This window comes from Muntiacus reevesi, chromosome 1 (assembly GCF_963930625.1).
Source record: "Muntiacus reevesi chromosome 1, mMunRee1.1, whole genome shotgun sequence".
NCBI lineage: Eukaryota > Metazoa > Chordata > Mammalia > Artiodactyla > Cervidae > Muntiacus > Muntiacus reevesi.
In genome coordinates, this window is record NC_089249.1 from 96,090,577 (window position 1) to 96,109,252 (window position 18,676).

At 44.0% G+C, this 18,676-nt stretch overlaps 1 protein-coding gene across 4 annotated transcripts in view; it reads left to right on the forward strand.

Moving 5' to 3' along the window:
• SORT1 (sortilin 1) overlaps window positions 1-18,676 on the forward strand; it is a 66,035-nt gene that overhangs the window by 42,758 nt on the left and 4,601 nt on the right. For 2 of the 4 annotated variants that reach the window (XM_065907506.1, XM_065907516.1), the window contains exons 9-20: window positions 2,097-2,241; window positions 3,281-3,436; window positions 5,014-5,120; window positions 6,703-6,805; window positions 7,146-7,314; window positions 7,911-8,101; window positions 11,020-11,209; window positions 15,798-15,914; window positions 16,498-16,606; window positions 17,406-17,504; window positions 18,040-18,146; window positions 18,405-18,528. In XM_065907506.1, the coding sequence (XP_065763578.1) occupies window positions 2,097-2,241; window positions 3,281-3,436; window positions 5,014-5,120; window positions 6,703-6,805; window positions 7,146-7,314; window positions 7,911-8,101; window positions 11,020-11,209; window positions 15,798-15,914; window positions 16,498-16,606; window positions 17,406-17,504; window positions 18,040-18,146; window positions 18,405-18,528 (1,617 nt within the window). The remainder of the gene's footprint in view (window positions 1-2,096; window positions 2,242-3,280; window positions 3,437-5,013; window positions 5,121-6,702; window positions 6,806-7,145; window positions 7,315-7,910; window positions 8,102-11,019; window positions 11,210-15,797; window positions 15,915-16,497; window positions 16,607-17,405; window positions 17,505-18,039; window positions 18,147-18,404; window positions 18,529-18,676) is intronic. The other 2 variants (XM_065907526.1, XM_065907533.1) reach the window with 1 other exon arrangement.

An 18,676-nucleotide genomic window follows, 5' to 3' on the forward strand; every position in this document is an offset into this window, starting at 1 on the left:
GTGAGAGAGACAGGAGGGTGGGTCAGGCTGTTAACAGTGGATGAGGGGAGACGTAGTAAGATCGTGGCTGTATTTTTAAATGCCATAGTGTTTGCTGGTAGATAAGATGCAGATTGTGAGAGAATAAGATGAACCAAGGATAATTTTAGAGTCTTTGGCCTGAGCAACTGTGTGAATGGTGGTGCCATTTACTGAGATGGAAAGGACTGCAGGAAAAGCAAGTTAGTGGGAAGAAAATCAAGAATTCAGTTTTGGATATGAGATGCATATAAGATATCTAGGTGAAAATGTCAGGTAAGCATTTGGGTATATGGATCTCCCAAAATTACATAGTATAATTATGTGGAATGGTCTCATGAAACTGTGTGACTAGATGGTATCTTAGGGGGGAATGAGTAGGTCGAGAAGCGGTGGGAGGGCTGAGCACTGGGTGCCCTGGTGCCCCTCACGGAATGGTGGGAAAAGACTGAACAAGCCAGCAAAGAGGACTGAGAGGGAGGGACTGATGAGGTGGGGAGAATAGGACCTTTCATAACAGCTGTACCCAGTGAGGAAATGGATAATGAGATGTGTAATTATTAATAATAATGTGCCTGTTAATGTCGCTGCACATGGTGATGTCATGAAAGCCAAGTGAAAAAAAGGTTTCAATGAGGAGGAAATGGTCAGCCGCATTAAATTCAGCTGAGATGTGGAGTTAGATGAGTTCTGAGAATTATCCACTGGAGTTGGCAAAGTATAGGTTGTTGGTGACCTTGATGAAAGCAGTTTCTTTGGAGTACTGTGGTTAAGAGACTGATTGGAGTGGGTTCAGAGAGAATTAGAGGTAAGAAAAGTAGACAAGGTAACTACACATCACGCCCTTGAGCAGTTTTATAATAATCCTTCCAACAGCCCTATAGTTCATACTGTTATCTCAGTTTAGGAAATTGAGTAACTTGTCTAGGCGGAACTCTGGTGGAGACCAGACTGTGTAACTCCAGAGATAGCTGCCTATACACTGCTGCTGTCCACAGAACTAAAGTTCTACTGTGTTCTTTTGAACTCCAGTTTTTACTTATAACAGCGAGTATAAGATTCAAAGTAAACGTCTAAGATGTAAGTTAGAAAAGTAAGTTAAATGGACTCATCACTTAACTTTAAAAAGACTGATTCTCGTGCCCTGGCTGAACTGTGTCTAGAAGCTATTTTAAACTGTTTATCAGATAGTACATGTTAATTGCCTCAACCTGTGTGTGCGGGCTAAGTTGCTTCAGTAGTGTCCAACTCTTTTTGACCATATGGGCTGTTGCCTCCAGGCTCCTCTGTCCATAGGATTCTCCAGGCAAGAATACTGGAGTGGGTTGCCATTCCCTTCTCCATGGGATCTTCCTGACCCAGGAATCAAACCTGAGTCTCCTGTACTGCAAGCAGATTCTTTACCATTGAGCCACGAGGGAGACCCCTTTTAACAGCCAAATATTCCCTGATCAACTTCCTTATGTTAATTTCTGACTCTCCTTGCCCTCTTGCCAGCCTGGCCTGTTCCCTCCATCATGACTGTTCTGAGAGCCTTCCTTAAAGAGGAGACATGTCACATTTTGACTTACTTCATGATCTTCCAAATCTGGGTTTCATCTCCATTTTCCAGACCCATTATCTAATTCTTTCGATGATGCCAGAGCTATCTGAAAGGAACCAAACTTCTATGCAGCAGCCATCATTTTAAGAATTATCTGAGCAAATGTATGTGAATGGCTGCAGAGCCAAGCTCATAATGGTCCCAACAAACCCTTATCTCTGTTGAAGGAAATTGGCATGCCACTGGTTAGGAGGATAATATTGGTATCTTAGAGGGCCACACAAGAATGAAGAAGCCAAAGAGAAAGCCAGGATAACCTTACTTACAGTAGAATGGATTGTTCCAGTGCCTGGATCTTTGCAAGAGGTTAGAAAAAGCTTGGATAATTGGTACTAGGACCTTTCATTTGTAATGATGTACCTAGTGAGGAAATAGGTAATTAGTATAATTATTAAATAATAATGTGCCTATTAGTGTCACTGCATATGGCATCTTGGTGGAATATTTAAAAGATAAGTATCGGCATTTGTTCCAGGATACAACAAGAAGGATTCATGTGTCAACAGATCAAGGAGACACATGGAGCATGGCCCAGCTCCCATCTGTGGGACAGGAACAGTTCTACTCTATTCTAGCAGCTAATGACGACATGGTGTTCATGCATGTAGATGAACCTGGAGGTAAGAGCTTTGCAAATGTTTCACCCTTGACTACATAGAGACTTAAACTCTGAACCCTGTTTTAGTAGCTTTCCTTCTTAGTGTGCATGCTGAATCATTTTTGACTCTTTGTGACCCTGTGGACTATAGCCTGCCAGGCTCCTCTGATCATGGGCTTCTCTAGGCAAGAAGGCTGGCAGGGGTTGCCATGCCCTCCTCCAGGGAATCTTCCCAACCCAGGGATCGAACCCACATCTCTTATGTCTCCTGCATTGGCAGGCGGGTTCTTTGATTTTTCTTTTCACCCCTGGGAATTTATTAGTGGCCTCCTTGTTTTAGAGGTGATGTGTAGCCTCTGTTAAAAAGACCACTTTCTTTGACCCCCTGACATGGTTTGTATGTATGTCCAGGTGTTCCGGAGCAGTGCTGCTCAAAGAATGGTCAGAGAACTAATACTGATTTGCAGGTTCTTTATTACCAAATAAGTGCAGAAAGCAGCAGCATTTAGAAATTCTTACAGCTCTTTGACAAAGAAATTTTGTATCTGTTGACTCTAATAATTAAAAAAATTTGAAGATTGTATTTTTTCTTTCTTTTGTATTTCATTTTTCTAGTGATAAATTTTTTGTTATATTTACAAAAGCACCAGTTTGTGACATAATTAAAATTTTAAAATTGATCCTTCATCACAAAGAGTTTGAGAAGCATTCATTTAGAGTAAAAAGATTTAAAGATGTGTAAGATATGAAGGTAGCAATGCCTTTGCTACCAAAATATAACTGATTATACCAAAATGTAAGAGCTTTTCTGTAACGTCTGATTAATTTATTAAACAAATTCATCATCTGCTTTATTCAGGCACTAAGCTGGGTACTAGAATTAAAGATGGCCACGAAGTTCTTAACTATCAATCCTTGATTAACTCTCAGTGCATCATGAAGAGAGACAGTTGGCTGATGTGTGCGTGTGTGTGTGTCATGTGTATGATTAGACTGTTGTTTTTTCTCTGTTCCCTCCCAAGACTTGGTGGGTTTTTTGTTTGTTTGTTTGCCTATTCCAGACACTGGATTTGGTACCATATTTACCTCCGACGATCGAGGCATTGTCTATTCCAAATCCTTGGACCGACATCTCTATACCACTACGGGTGGCGAGACGGACTTTACCAATGTGACCTCCCTTCGTGGTGTCTACATGACAAGCGTGCTCTCAGAAGGTGGGTCCTTCAGCTGAATATGTTCAGAGTTGAGGCTTTGGGGGAAACGGATGGTCCTGTCCCCTCAGTAACGGTGCTTGCCTGGCCAACAAGCCTGTCTGTGTGAATTCTGGCTCTCTATTTTAAGTAAGTTATGGTGATTAGAACTAAGAAAGAACAAAGCAACAGCAGGCAGAAAGAAAGATTTGAGGTTATTTAGTTTATGAAATAAGCCTTATGTATTGGGAAGTTCAGGCCTGTGGGAATGAGTTTGAGCCACTTACTGCTTTTCTGATTGTCAAGGGTGGAGCCACAGGCAGCCCAGATTTTTCCTGTGTTCTCTTCAGTGGCTCTGCAGAGCCCAGTTGAACAAATAAACACATTACTCTGAAGTACAAAGGTTTTTAAGGTTTTATTTATTTATGTGTTTACTTTTTTGGTAGGAGGTGGGGGATGTTTGTTTTAATTTTGTAAACACCTTGCAGTTGTCTACAGGTTCTAAGTGATTCTGGCCCTTAGTTCATCCCAGACACCTCTTCCAGCTCCTCACTCCTTTGCTTACTCTTGCAATCACTCCAGTCCTCTGCCAGCCCTTAAACACATCAGGTTCACACACTCTTGGCTGAGAGATTTGCAGTGACCTCCTTCCCCAGATATCTGCATGGCCAACACTTTTCTCCTCCCAACCATTGGTCATGTTACTTTCTGATGAGACCTGCCCTGACTATCCTGTTTTAAATGTCAGTCTTCTTCCCTGCTACACATGCACACTCTCATTCCCAGTTATCTGTACAAGATTTTTCCATAGCATTTACTTTCTAACACACTATGTAATTTACCTATTTACAGTGTCTAGTGTTTGTCTGTCTCACCCTACTAGAATATATATTCCACAGAGGTTTTCTTTTTTTCCAAATTTGTTCACAGATATATCCCCAAAGCCTTACAGCAATTTTCATATAGTGGATAGGCAATAAAACATTTATTGAGTAAATGAAATTTACTTTATTAGCTTTCTCTTTAAAATTTTCCTTAAGAAAACTCAAAGCATCTCTTTTAATTTAAATGTTCAACAGTTTATGTATCATTAGCAATAGAGAATAGGGAAGACACATGAAGAAAAAAAACTGTGTAAGAGAAATAGGATATGGCATGGTAAAGAGACAAAAGCTAGGAATTATTCTTTGAGACTTAATGCAGATACATTCAAATCTTGAGATTTCCTAAAATAAGCCTGGTATCATGGCCTTATCTAAATCCAGATTAGAGTGCCTTCTCATTGTAGATTTTCCTCCGGGGCAAGCAAGCAAGAAAGAATAGAATTATGTTGATAAGGAGATAAATGGTATCTTTTTCCAAGAGTATCAATCTAGATGATTTCTGGAATTAGTTGAATCCTCTTCAGGTGGGAAGCCTCCTTCAGGTATCATACTCACCAGTATTGAGCCATTTCACTGGATGTCAACAGCTTGTAGGACTCCAGGGTTCTATTGGTATTACATAATCTCTGTTAAGAGAGTTGTGCAATGATAAACAGAATTGATTAGGATGCTTCCTAATCAATATATTAAGATTAATGTTATCCTTTTCCTATCCAGATAATTCTATCCAGACTATGATCACTTTTGACCAAGGAGGAAGGTGGAAGCACCTGAGGAAGCCTGAGAACAGTGAATGCGATGCTACTGCCAAAAATAAGAACGAGGTTTGTTTTACTCCCACTGTCATGTATTTGCAGCAAAGCAACCATTCTTTTCTGCTCTTATTAGTGCCAGGCTTTTGAATAGTGAAGTTTTGTGCTTGCTGAGGGTCCACAGCTAACAGTGGAAAATTGGGAAATGAGAAGTTGAAATTAACTAGGATGTAGGAAATTTGAAATGTGAAGAAAGACCAAAATATTATGGTTTATTTGTCTTTAAAGAAAAACAAAACTGAAGGCTAACAATTTCAGCCAGTTTAGTTCAGTTGTTCAGTCGTGTCAGACTCTGTGACCCCATGGACTACAGCACACCAGGCTTCCCTGTCCATCAACAACTCCCAGAGCTTACTCAAACTCATGTCCATCAAGTTGGTGATGCCACCCAACCATTTCAAACTTTGTCATCCCCTTCTCCTCCTGCCTTCAATCTTTCCCAGCATCAGGGTCTTTTCCAGTGAGTCAGTTCTTTGCATCAGGTAGCTAAATTATTGGAATTTGAGCTTCAGCATCAGTCCTTCCAATGAACATTCAGGACTGATTTCCTTTAGGATTGACTGGTTGGATCTCCTTGCAGTCCAAGGGACTCTCAAGAGTCTTCTCCAACACCACAAATCAGAAGCATCAATTCTTCGGCACTCAGCTTTCTTTACAATCCAACTCTCACATCCATACATGACTACTGGAAAAACCATAGCTTTGACTAGACAGACCTTTGTTGGCAAAGTAATGTCTCTGCTTTTTTTTTTTTTTAAACAATTTGAACCTCTTTGTTTACTTGTTTATTTTTTGTAATTTTTTTGGCAACACCCTGTGGCATGTGGAACCTTAGTTCCCGTACCTTAGTTCTCTGACCAGGTATCAAACCCTTACTCCCTGCATTGGAAGGTAGGGTCTTAGCCACTGGACCACTGGGGAAGTCTCCCAAACCTCTTTTAAAGCATCCTTTAAAGGATTGCCACCTTGCTTTATAACTCAATTAATTTCTAAGAAATGTTTCATAAAGACAGGACTGGGTCTTATGACCACCACATCTTGTTCATATCTGAAATATGACAGGAGGTCATCAAGTTGGGAAGCCTCTCATTTTCTTTAGAGAAATGTCTTTTCAAGCCCTTTGCCCATTTTTAATGTGGGTTACTTATTTTTTTGTTGTTGAATTATAGGCTTAGTGGGATATTCTTGCTTCTTAAATGCATAATGCATTTAATAATAATTTAATAATCAAAAGATTTATAGAGAAAGAAAGTAGAATGGTGTCAGGGTCTGGGAATGCCAGGGTCTGGGAAAGGGGGAATAGGCAGTTATGGTTTAATGTGCACAGAAGTCTCAATTTTGCAAGATGTGGAAGTTCAGAGATGAATTATGGTGATGACTGCACAACAGTGTGAATGTCCTTAATGCTACTGAACCGCACACTTTAAAATGTAAATTTTATAGTATGTTATTTTAACCATAATGTTTTAAAAAAGAGTATCCCACTGAAGTCTGGGTTAGTAAGTTAAAACGCCTTATTATTAGAAGACTCTGTGAGATGAATAAAAAAAATTATATCTTTGGTTTTAATCTAAGCTTTGGTTTCTTTCCACAGTGCAGCCTTCATATCCACGCTTCCTATAGCATCTCTCAGAAACTAAACGTTCCAATGGCCCCACTGTCAGAGCCTAATGCTGTTGGCATAGTCATTGCCCATGGTAAGCGGCCCTCCCTCGCCTCTGTGGGAAGAACTAGTTGAGCACAATGAAGCTCAGTCATAGCACTGAACCCAGTGAGAAAACCACCATCTGTGGCTTTCAGCACCCTTTGCAGAATTTCTTGCAAGATAACGATACTGTGGGTTTTTCATGGAGTCCTATCAGAGAGCAGCAGCATGACCTCTTCCTTTACCAAATTGTCATGGCCTTTTTTTTTTTTTTTTTAAGAGGCCTGATGGGAAATAATCAGAATAAACTCATTCAGAATTCTGCTTGTGACAGTGAATCCTCTGTGTTTCACTGCTGATGTGTGCTGATGAAATGGTGGGCTGTGTTGTAGGTAGCGTGGGGGATGCCATCTCGGTGATGGTCCCAGATGTGTACATCTCAGATGACGGTGGTTACTCCTGGATGAAGATGCTGGAAGGACCCCACTATTACACCATCCTGGATTCTGGAGGCATCATCGTAGCCATCGAGCACAGCAGCCATCCAATCAATGTGATTAAGTATGCATGAGCTCAGCTCCACCCACACTGTCTGCCCAGAGGGCTACCACGGGATGTTTTTCAGCTGGCGGGGAAGTTCCGGACCCTGATTCAGATTTGGGCATTCTGCAGAGCTGCAGGGGAAGTGCTTGAAGGGGTTGCATTCAGAGCAACTCAAATTAAATGGCTTTGTGTTTTTCCTCTGACTCTGCTAGCTAACATTTTTTATCACTTTAAAAAAAAAAAAATACCCTTCTCTCTTCCCACAAGAATATTATGGATGCATTGAAGCACTCTGGATGGGAAATGACTCCTTAAGTACAAGTTCTTATTGTATAATTTCTGTTTATTGACTGAGAAGCCCATTCTTATATGGGGTCACTATTCTTTCTTTCCCTTGGAAGAATTTTTATAAATGCATTTTCTTCCATACTATTTGAGTGAATCCCATTTCCCTGTTAACTGCAGGCATTAGAAATTAATATAATTGTCAGTCAGTAAGCCGTCACCTAAATATGAGAGTGGTCTGATGTGGGATGAAAACAGCTGGAGTGCTTTCCTAGTATTCTGGTAAATGCTGATCCTCTGTCACGATCTTCCTCTAACTGTGGTTTCAGGTTCTCCACAGACGAGGGTCAGTGCTGGCAAACCTACACATTTACCAGGGAGCCTATCTACTTTACGGGCCTGGCTTCAGAACCCGGAGCCAGGTCCATGAACATCAGCATCTGGGGCTTCACAGAATCTTTCCTGGCTCGCCAGTGGGTCTCCTACACCATCGATTTTAAAGATATCCTTGAAAGGAACTGTGAGTGTCTCCTTTGACCTTTTCTGTCAGAAACTTGTAAACCCATTTTCCTAAATAACCCATCCAGTTCAATTTCTTCTAACTGGAATAAGAAAATCATTTATATGAAAGAGGATTGAAGGATGTTCCGCGTGGGTGAGCAGGCAGTGAAATGGTAGCAGAGAAGCACTTTCCTGTTTGGACAAGCACTGTCCAAGAGAAATAGCATGAGAGCAACATGTATAATTTAAATTATTCTGTTAGCTAGCAAGTAAGAGACAAAATTCATTTTAATAATATAGTTATTTCAGTATGTCTAAAATATCATTTTAACATGTAAAACTATTTTATAATTATTAGTGAAATACTTTACACTCTTCTTTTTTAAAGATTTTTTAAAAAAAATTTTGGAGTATAGTTGACTTATAATGCTGTATTAGTTTCACTATACAACATAGTGAATCAGTTATGCGTGTACATATACCCACTCTCTTTTAGACTCTTTTCCTGTATGAACTGAGTATTGAGTAGAGTTCTCTGTGCGCTACAGTAGGTCCTTATTAGTTCCCTATTTTATATATAGTTAGTGTGTATATGTCAATCCCAGTCTCCCAGTTCATCACTCTCCCCACTTTCTCCCTGTAACCATAAGTTTGTTTTCTGTATCTGTGGATATTTCTATTTGTAAATGAGTTCATTGTACCTTTTTTTAGATTCCACATATAAATGATATCATATGATGTTTATCTTTGTCTGACTTACTTCACTCAGTATGACAGTCTCTAGGCCCATTCATGTCACTGCAAATGGCATTATTTCATTCTTTATTATGGCTGAGTAGTACTCCATAGTTTATATGTACCACATCTTTTATTTATGTGTGATGTGCCACATCACACATGAATACTGTGTACAACATAGTATATATGTACCACACCATTTATCCATTCCTCTGTTGATGCTTTTATTTTTATGTCTTGGCTATTATAAACAGTGCTGCAGTATGAAGTGCAGTATGAAGTGCAGTATGCCCCTTTGAGCATAGGGGTACATATGTATCCTTTTAGATTATGGTTCTCTCTGGGTATATGCCCAGAAATGAAATTGCTGAGTCATATGGTAGTTCTATTTGTAGTCTTTTAAGGAACCTCTATACCATTCTCCATAGAGGCTACACCAGTTTACATCCCACCAACAGTGTAGGAGGGTTTTCTTTTCTCAGCACCCTCTCCAGTATTTATTGTTTGTAGATTTTTTGATGATGGCCATTCTGACTGGTGTGAGGTGATACCTCATTGTAGTTTTGATTCTCTGATAATTAATGATGTTGAGCTTCTTTTCGTGTGCTTTTTGGTCATCTGTTATATTCTTTTTCTTCTGAGTCCTCAAAATCTGATGCATATTTTACACTCACCCTTACGTAAATCTCAATTCACACCAGCCACATGTGGATATCTAGAAGAGTTTAGTTTTGCTCTTTAGATCTCTGTAGCATTTTCTGAGAGTTTTTTCCTGCTTGTAAGGATAATGCATGTTTATGTTTGTCTAAAATTATGTCATAAGACTTTAGGGTCTTTTACCACTGGTTACAGCAGAACTGTAAAGAGGAAACTTTAGAGGAAAATGTGTTATATCTAATTGATTATGTCATTTATTAAAATGTTGAAGTAAGGATGTTTTCATGCAAAGAGTTTGGCTTGAATGTCAGTCATAACTGAGACTCTAGACTGGCTCCTGAGCAGGCAAGAAGCCCACACTGACCATTTCTGAATGCTCTGACATCAAACTGGAAGACATGTTAGAGACCCAGAAAATGGCTTCAGAAAAGGAGTTAAAATATTCATTTCATGGTATTCCTAAAGAATCACAAGCAAACCCAGACCCCCAGTACTAAAGATGCTGACACTGTATTGAAAATAAGAAGGATAAAAGAAAAATTGGACAAAAAGTGACCACCTGTGACCCGTGATTGCTTGGCATAAGATATAAAGTTTCAAGATGCTTGGGTTAAATTTTGGTCCTGACTTTTTTAGACTGTGTTAGGGGCCCATTTCCTTAGCATGTTAATTTAGTGACTCCTGTAGGAAGTAGAGCACTTGGTTTGGACCTTTTCTATAAGATGTTTCAATGATTTAAAACCAGAAAGTCATTATAATCTAAATTCATTAAATAGACTGTATAAGAGCTGGCTTATGAGTTTTCCCCTCTGCAGATGCAGGCAGCTTCTACAGTTATCCCTGAAGTTTAACATCATTAAAAGATTGGTTAGGCACTGCTCTTTAACAGGCTTGGTGCTAGTCTTCATATCCCAAAGGATAAAAGCCTAATCCACAGTCTTTAGGCCACAGCCTTTGAGTCGCTTTTCCAGGAGTGGATGATCTGACGCACTGAGCCAGGTTGACTGTCATCAGCAGTCTTCCTGTGAAAGCCAGTCAACAGGAGTTAAAAGGCTAGGGAATGTTTGTGCTCACTTCATCAGCACAAATGCTAAACAGAGAATGTTTCCTCTTCCTTTGGAAGCACACTCACCTGTAGAACAATTAAACCTTTGCTTTTGGCTAATTGGCGTCTTGCCCTAGAGGCAAACATCTGGTTGCTTACCTCTGACAGCTCCCCACCGAGAGCACAGTGTTCAAGACTTAACGACAGCCGCCTCTCAATCTGGAAGTAACTTTAGAGGTTCTCCATCCACGCTGCACAAGAAGGTTTTTCCTAGAATTCAAATGGGCTGTGAACTGCAAAGACTCGTCCCTTGGCTTGAAGAAAGGCCAATCGCTAGTAGGCTCCCACTAATGCAACTTTCTTTTGCAGTTCCAAAGGGAAGCAATAGGTTAAGTCAGACATCTGTACTTTTCCTCTCCTCCTTCTTTCTGTTGCCTGGCAGCTGTCTCACATGGGTGGATTCATGCAGTTTCCTGAAGAGCCTATCTTTCTTTTAGGTGAAGAGAAGGACTATACCATCTGGCTGGCTCACTCTACAGACCCTGGAGATTATGGAGATGGCTGCATTTTAGGCTATAAAGAGCAATACCTCCGGCTGCGCAAGTCATCCGTCTGCCAGAATGGCCGAAACTATGTTGTGACGAAGCAGCCGTCCGTCTGTCCCTGCTCCCTGGAGGACTTCCTCTGGTATCCGCACCCCCCAGGTCCCTGTCAGCCACCTCCTGTGCCGGAGGAGGCAAAGGACAGTTGAAAACTATTTCAATCCTTTTTTTCCTCAAGAGTGGAAAAACTGCTGCTGCTTCTTTCCTCAAGGAAATTGAGGCACAGAGGAAGGGAAGCAGAACTGTTAGTAATTGGACAAATAACATTATTGTATCAGACCATTAATTATTGTGCAGAACCAGCAACAACCCCCGAAACCTGACTTACCCGTGTGGAGAAGGAGAGGAGTGTAGATTGAGGAGGAGAGTGAGAAAGTAGAGAGGGAAGGCGATAGGACGGAAGCACCATGCACAGTGGGGCAGGAGCTGAGAGCTTAGGGAAAGTGGGCTTTAGTGAACAGCCTGGTTGCCTGGGTTCAGCAGGTAGGGCTAGCTTTGGAGTTGTCTGCAGTACTGAAGCCAGAGAGAGCGTGGCTGTGTCCTGAGAGGAGATGACATCAGCATCTTTGGCCTCTGTATCCCGTCAAGGCTCAGGAGCCATCGTGGTGGACCCCTGGAGTTCAGAACCATCCAGGCTTAAGGATTGGTTTCGCGGCTGGCACAGGCTTAGTTGATTGTTCAGGGGCGAGGGAGTCCGTTGGTAGCCTCGCTTAGGGCAAATAAGAGGAACTGCTTCACCTCACAGGCACTAATCTTATGGAACTTAGCTGCAGAAGATGCTCTCAGGGAGGTAGAAGTGGATTTGGAAAAGAAGACAGGAAGATAGCAGTCCTATCCTCCTACAATGTATTCTCCCAAACTGTAGGTGACAGAGTGTGGGACTGAACAAACCCCAGTCTGACCCAGTGTGGTTCCTCCTGTGTGGCTCACATCTGTGTGTGGAATGGCCAGGGGCCCTCCCTTCTCTATTTCTACAAGGGAGAGTGGCACCCAGGTCACTTGGATGTTATAATAGGCTGGAGTTTGTGGATACTGTCAGACTCCGAAGGGCTCTCTCACCATTAATGGCCCACAGGTTGACTCTTGGTCACCTGAACTACTTCTTTTTTCCAAACATGCTCTGCGGCTTCAGAGCTCCATGCCACTGCGCATGCTGCTACTCCCGCCTGGAAGGTATTTTCCACATTTGCTGCTTGACCCCCAAGCCTGGCGAATGCCTCCTTGACCTTTAACACTTTAGCTCAGGTGTTGCCTCCTAAAGCCTCCCCCAGTGTTTCCTCATCTAGGCTCCACTGCACTTGCTGTGTTTTTACAGCACTTGCTGCTGCTAAGTCGCTTCAGTCGTGTCCGGCTCTGTGCGGCCCCATAGACGGCAGCCCACCAGGCTCCCCCGGCCCTGGGATTCTCCAGGCAAGAACACTGGAGTGGGTTGCCATTTCCTTCTCCAATGCATGAAAGTGAAAAGTGAAAGTGAAGTCACTCAGTTGTGCCCAGCTCTTAGCGACCCCATGGACCGCAGCCTACCAGGCTCCTCCGTCCATGGGATTTTCCAGGCAAGAGAACTGGAGTGGGTGCCATTGCCTTCTCCAGTTTACAGCACTTACTATATTTTAATTCTTATGTATAGATTAGATTCCATCATTAAAATCTAGACTCCCTGAGCACATATTGTATTTGATAATCACATAGTCATAATGATAGCAGCTGACGTTTTTAAACATTGCCTTACACTTCCCAGCAGCCGAATGAGGTAGGTGCTGTGGTTATTTACATTTCACAGAGGGAAAAACAAAGGTACAGAGGGGTTATGACTAACTTGCTGTCACGTGGCAGAGCTGGGATGCGAACGTGGCAGTTAGTTCTGCCCCAGAGCCTGAACACATACCCCACGTGCCTCAGGAATGTGTGCTTTGTGAGTGGGCAGGGTGTGGTCCCTGGAATTTTGGATTGAACACACAAAGTTTTTGCCAGAAATTTCACCTTGCTATTGGAGGCATGATGTCTTCTCTTGTTTTTCTTACCCTCTCCCTTCAGTATTTGTCAGAAAACCTTGAAGTCCAAGCAGCATCTATATATTTACCAAATATTCATTGAATATTTGTTATGCACAGGGCAGTGCAAGCGTGATAACAGAAATTTTATTATAGGATCTTTTGATAAGAGTCACATGATTATGTTTGAAAACAGAAAGTAGTAAGTACCTTATGGATTTAGAGCAGGGAGAGATCCTTCCATCCAGACCTAAAAGGAGTTGGATCAGGGAGACTCTGTAGAAGCGGTGGCCTCTGAGCTGAGCCCCGATGAGCTGTAAGGTTTGACTGTACATCTGGAAAGAAGCAGATCATTAAAGCCAGTGGACTGATGTGAGCGTAGACCCCCGACAGCATGATCAGGAAGGTTGTGCTGGGGCTTCCCTGATGGCTCACTGGAGAAGAATTCACCTGCCAGTGCAGGAGACATGGGTTCAGTCCCTGGTCTGGGAAGATCCCACATGCCTCAGAGCAACTAAGCCTGCGCACAACTGCTGAGCCCACATGCTGCAGCTGCTGAAGCCCTTGGCGCCTAGAGCCTGGGCCCCACAACAGGAGGAGCCGCCGCAGCGAGCAGCCGCACGTTACAGCAAGTAGTAGCCCCCGTTTGCCACAACTGGACAGAGCCCACCTGCAGCAACGAAGATCCGGGGCAGCCAAAAATAAATAAATAAATAAATGAATTTCAAAAAGAAAGAGTATGCCGGAAGATAGGCTGTGAGGGGAAGCCGTGGCTGTCACAGGACAGAAAGTGAGGGGGTCCAGACGGGGGTGCTCAGGCTAAGTTTCCAACTTCAGTGGTGGGGAGGAAGATAGTGCCCTGGACAAATGTAAAGAAATGACAAGGAGAGGCCAGCACAAAGGAGGAAACGTGATACATTTTGAGCATTTTCGTTTCTTTGAGGTTCTGTCAACAGATTTATGTGGCAGTGTTCAGCAAGTATTTGAAAATGTAGGATTAGAGCTCAAGAGAGGGGGAACCTGGAAGTTTTATTAACTTTAAAAAATTTTTTATTTACTTGTATTTTTGGCTGAGCTGGGTCTTTGTTGCTGTGCACAGGCTTTCTCTAGTTGTGACGAGCAGGGGCTTCTCTCCATCACGGTGTGCGGGCTTCTCACTGAGGTAGCTTCTGTTGTGGCGAGTACAGGCTCAGTAGTTGTGGCTCCCAGGCTTGGTTGCTCCAAGGCATGTGGAATCTTCCCAGACCGGGATCAAACCCATGTCCTCTGCATTGGGGGGTGGATTCTTCTCCACTGGACCACCAGGAAAGTCCAAACCTAGAAGTTTTAGCTGCAGCAAATAGTTAAGCTCACAAAGGGAGAGCAGATACAGAGTAAGAGAATGAATGATAGAATCTTGGAAAACATCTGCACCTACGTGTTAGGAAGAGAGCAGAGCCAACAGTGACCAGAGAAACAGATGAGTGCAGCTCTCAGGGCTGCAGTGGGTGGGCACAGCGGTGTGCCAGGTGGCCAACGTGAACAAGACAGAGAAAGCCCCCAAGGTTGGATGACTGGTGGGCCTGCGGGGGCACAGACATTCATTTTCAAGGTTGCAGCTGGGGGTTCAAGCCAAGATGCAGAGAATAAAAAGTAAATGAGTAAAACAGAACAAGTAAAAGAGAAATTTGGTCAATAAGGGAGAGAGGGTGGAGAAGGAAGAGGACGGGTGCAGGCTAAGAAGCCGCCAAGTGAGGGGACTGGCGGTCCCTCCACACTGTCCGTGAAGCAACCCCCCACCTAGGGGCATGAGGTGCCAAGGCCCTGCTTGTCCTTTCTTTGGGGAAAGCAGAGAAAGGAGAACAGGTTGGGGGGCACTATGGAGCGATGGGATGAAATGGAGGGCAGGGACAGGCATTCACATTGGCGTCAGGCACCATCTAAGAGGCTGAGAGGGAGGGACACAGATGTGGGGAAGGCAGGAAAGGTTTGATATACACTCTCACAGGTATGACATAATGAGTTATTTGGAGATGAAAGAATTGCTAAGTGTCCCTGCATTTAGGTCTGTGGCTGACGCACTGTTTCTCCGTGTCTTAGTTGCATGTATCCCCACCCCCTATAGACTGCACGCTTTCCCTTCCTGGAGCGTGAGCTGTCTGTGTGGAACTCCTAGCTACTGAGTCCTCAGTCCAGCAGGCCCAATCCATAAGCCATTTCCACCTGCCCCAGTTAAGCCCTCTCTGTGTGCTTTTGTTCCTAAAGAGACCTCTTTATATGTCACAGACTTCCTTAGCTGCTTTCTGGCAATCCAGGCCTGGAATATTAACCGTCCTCCACCCCACATAACGGAGAAGGCAATGGCACCCCACTCCAGTACTCTTGCCTGAAAAATCCCATGGACAAGGGAGCCTGGTAGGCTGCGGCCCACGGGGTCGCTAGGAGTCGGGCACGACTGAGCGACTTCACTTTCACTTGTCACTTTCATGCATTGGAGAAGGAAATGGCAACCCACTCCAGTGTTCTTGCCTGGAGAATCCCAGGGAGGGGGAGCCTGGTGGGCTGCCGTCTATGGGGTCGCACAGAGTCGGACACGACTGAAGCGACTTAGCAGCAGCAGCAGCCCCACATAAAGCCTTCACCGCTGTTTGCCTCCTGTCTTTCAGCAACTTTGAAAGATACGTTCTTTGCTGATTCTTACAGTGATTTTGGCTACTTCCGTCCAGAAAATGACTCCAAGTGTGTGGAGCAGCCGGAACTGAAGGGCCACGACCTGGAGTTCTGTTTGTACGGAAGAGAAGAGCACCTGACCACAAACGGGTGAGGTGGCCGCTCCCCCCGCGTCGGACCCGCGTCCTCACTGTGCAGAGAGAGCGCTCCCTCCACACACTCCTGAGTGTTTGAGAGAGTCTAGAGAAACACTGTCTGGTAGAACTTTCTGTAATGGGGTAAATGTTCTGTAATCTGCTGTGTCTGATACGGCGGCCCCTAGCCCTCTGTGGCTGTTGACGCTAGAGTGAGGAACTGAAGTGGTTTTGATTAATTTAAAAGTAAATAGTCACCATCGCAGAGAGGGCCGCTGTAGAGGAGCCTGACTGCCTACTCCCTGATAGCTCTGCCCTCCCCTGTGTCTGTACTGCGTACTGACGAGCTCTCCCCAGCGGTCTCATAGGGCAGAAAGTCGGCATGTCACTGCAGCCGGGCAAGGGATGTGTGGTCTGTCCAAGGGCCGAAGCTACACAGAGTACCCCCCCACACCCCTGTGGGTCTCTCCCAAGGCCTGGAAGATGGTGTAAGGACCAGACGTTTTTCTGCAGCTTTTCAGATCTTGTTTTCAGGAAGTAAGCAAGAATCCAGAAAGTGCATCCTTGTATTCTGTCAACACCTTTTCTTTGCCCCTCAGGTACCGGAAAATTCCAGGAGACAAATGCCAGGGTGGCGTGAATCCAGTTCGAGAAGTGAAAGACTTGAAAAAGAAATGCACAAGCAACTTTTTGAGTCCAGAAAAGCAGGTATGTTAAAGTAGACCTGGTGTAGATACAAGTGGGGTTTCGAGTTCTGCCAGGAATAGTCAAAGTTACAGTGTGTTGAGAACTTTGTCACCTAATACAAGTGGCCAGAGCACTTATGTCAGGCTTCCCATTGCACAGGAAACTGTTAGGATGAAGGATGGTCACTTAAGCCAACAATAAACTCATCTGCTGAAAACTTTTTGGGGGGAGGGAAAATGGTGCTCAGTATTTATCCAAGTCTTAGAAGCTTAGGGTTGAGAACATTTCTGAGGCTCAGAGTCACTTAGAAAAAAGACTCAACAAGTCCTGCCATCAAGGGCTGGGGTTTTGCACGTGTGGAAGGGAAGGGCATGGGACCCTAGTTAGTGGGGATCTCTGTGCCGAGTCATATCAGGTGTGTTCAGAATGAAAACCTGAACTGCGGTAATAAGGGGCTGGTTTTGATTTAGAAGCAAGTTTAGGGGCTGATTCCAGATCTGTAGCACTGAACTGTCTGGCTAGGATATGGGGATCTGGTAAGAGGAACCCTCTTGATAAAGAAGCACTGGCCCAGCAGTGTGACTGGGAACAGAAGACTGTAGACCCCAGATTCCTAATCTGGAAATTGAGAGATGGGCAGTCTTCAGTCCCTGCTGTCTAACCTTCTCAGGAGTGAGGGCCTGACAGGGGGTGGAAGAAGGCAGGGGGAGAAGAGTGTGTGGGTGTGTGTACTTGTTGGGGGCAAGCTCCTGCTTCTCTGCATCACTGCCCTGCACTCCTGGTGGCTGTCCTCAGAGTGTTTGTGTGTGTGATTGCACAGGACTCCCGCCCACAGGGACACAGCTTGTCCCAGAATCCGGCTCCGCCTCCTCTGGGATACACTGAAAACACACACTCCCTATCTCCCACCCAGAAGCAGGTAGGTCACACTCAAACAACGATATGACGAAGCTTATTTATAACAACATACCAAAACTTAAGAAACGAATCTTGGTGTCATGGGAGGGCCTGCCTGACATAGCATTGGCACAGCTCCTTCCCAGGTGATGGCCCTATATTAGATTCGTTCAGCCCACTTACCATCATGGTCTCCCTCTCTGCTTCACCCTTAAAAGCTCCAAGACTTATAAGCAGTGGTCACGGGAACAGTCACAATTATATTTGATCTAGGTAATTGCCATAGCTTCCTGTGTAACTGTGACATTAAAACCCCTGAGTTTGCACTAGTCTGACAGCTTCAAGGCAGCTCAAGTTTTGATTATCCTCTGCCAGCTGTGGTCTTCTCCTGGTAGCACCGAGATGGTCATCTTGAGGGGTTTGGGAACATTGCATCATTAGGTGCCTAGAGGTACAGATCGTTAAACAGAGAAATAGGAGATCAAATAGCCTCTTTGAATTCAGTCTTGGAATATGCATGCCCAAAATTGTTTGTGTTTGTGTTTTAATTTATCAAGAATTCCAAGTCAAATTCTGTTCCAATTATCCTGGCCACTGTGGGATTGATGCTGGTCACAGTCATAGCAGGAGTGCTCATTGTGAAGAAATACGTCTGTGGCGGAAGGTAAGGAACCGGAGTCAGTCAAACCCACAAGTCAGCCAAGGGCAGAGTCTGCTGCTGGCAAAAACTGACTAGTTGAAGTGACGTTACTGAAACAACAGACCCAAATCTTTCCTTCCATTTTTCATATACCAACCATAGGCTGTGCTTCCTGTATGTGCGACTCATTCTGTGAGTGTGTAAGACTTGGAAAGTCCACAGCCCTATAAGAAATGCGTTCTTCCTCACCGCGTGAGGGTTGACAGCAGTTTCCACCCGCAGGTTCCTGGTGCATCGATACTCGGTGCTCCAGCAGCACGCAGAGGCTAATGGTGTGGATGGTGTGGATGCTTTGGACACGGCCTCCCACACTCACAAAAGTGGTTATCATGATGACTCAGATGAGGTGAGACTGTTTCTTCTTGAGGGGTGGTCCAGAAGTTTTTAAAAAGAGTGATTCTTTTCTTATGACCAAGGTATGTTTGAAGCAACGGAGGGTATAAGCTAGCAGCAGCAACTTAATGACTGTAAGACTTGGCCAACCCAGAAGCTAC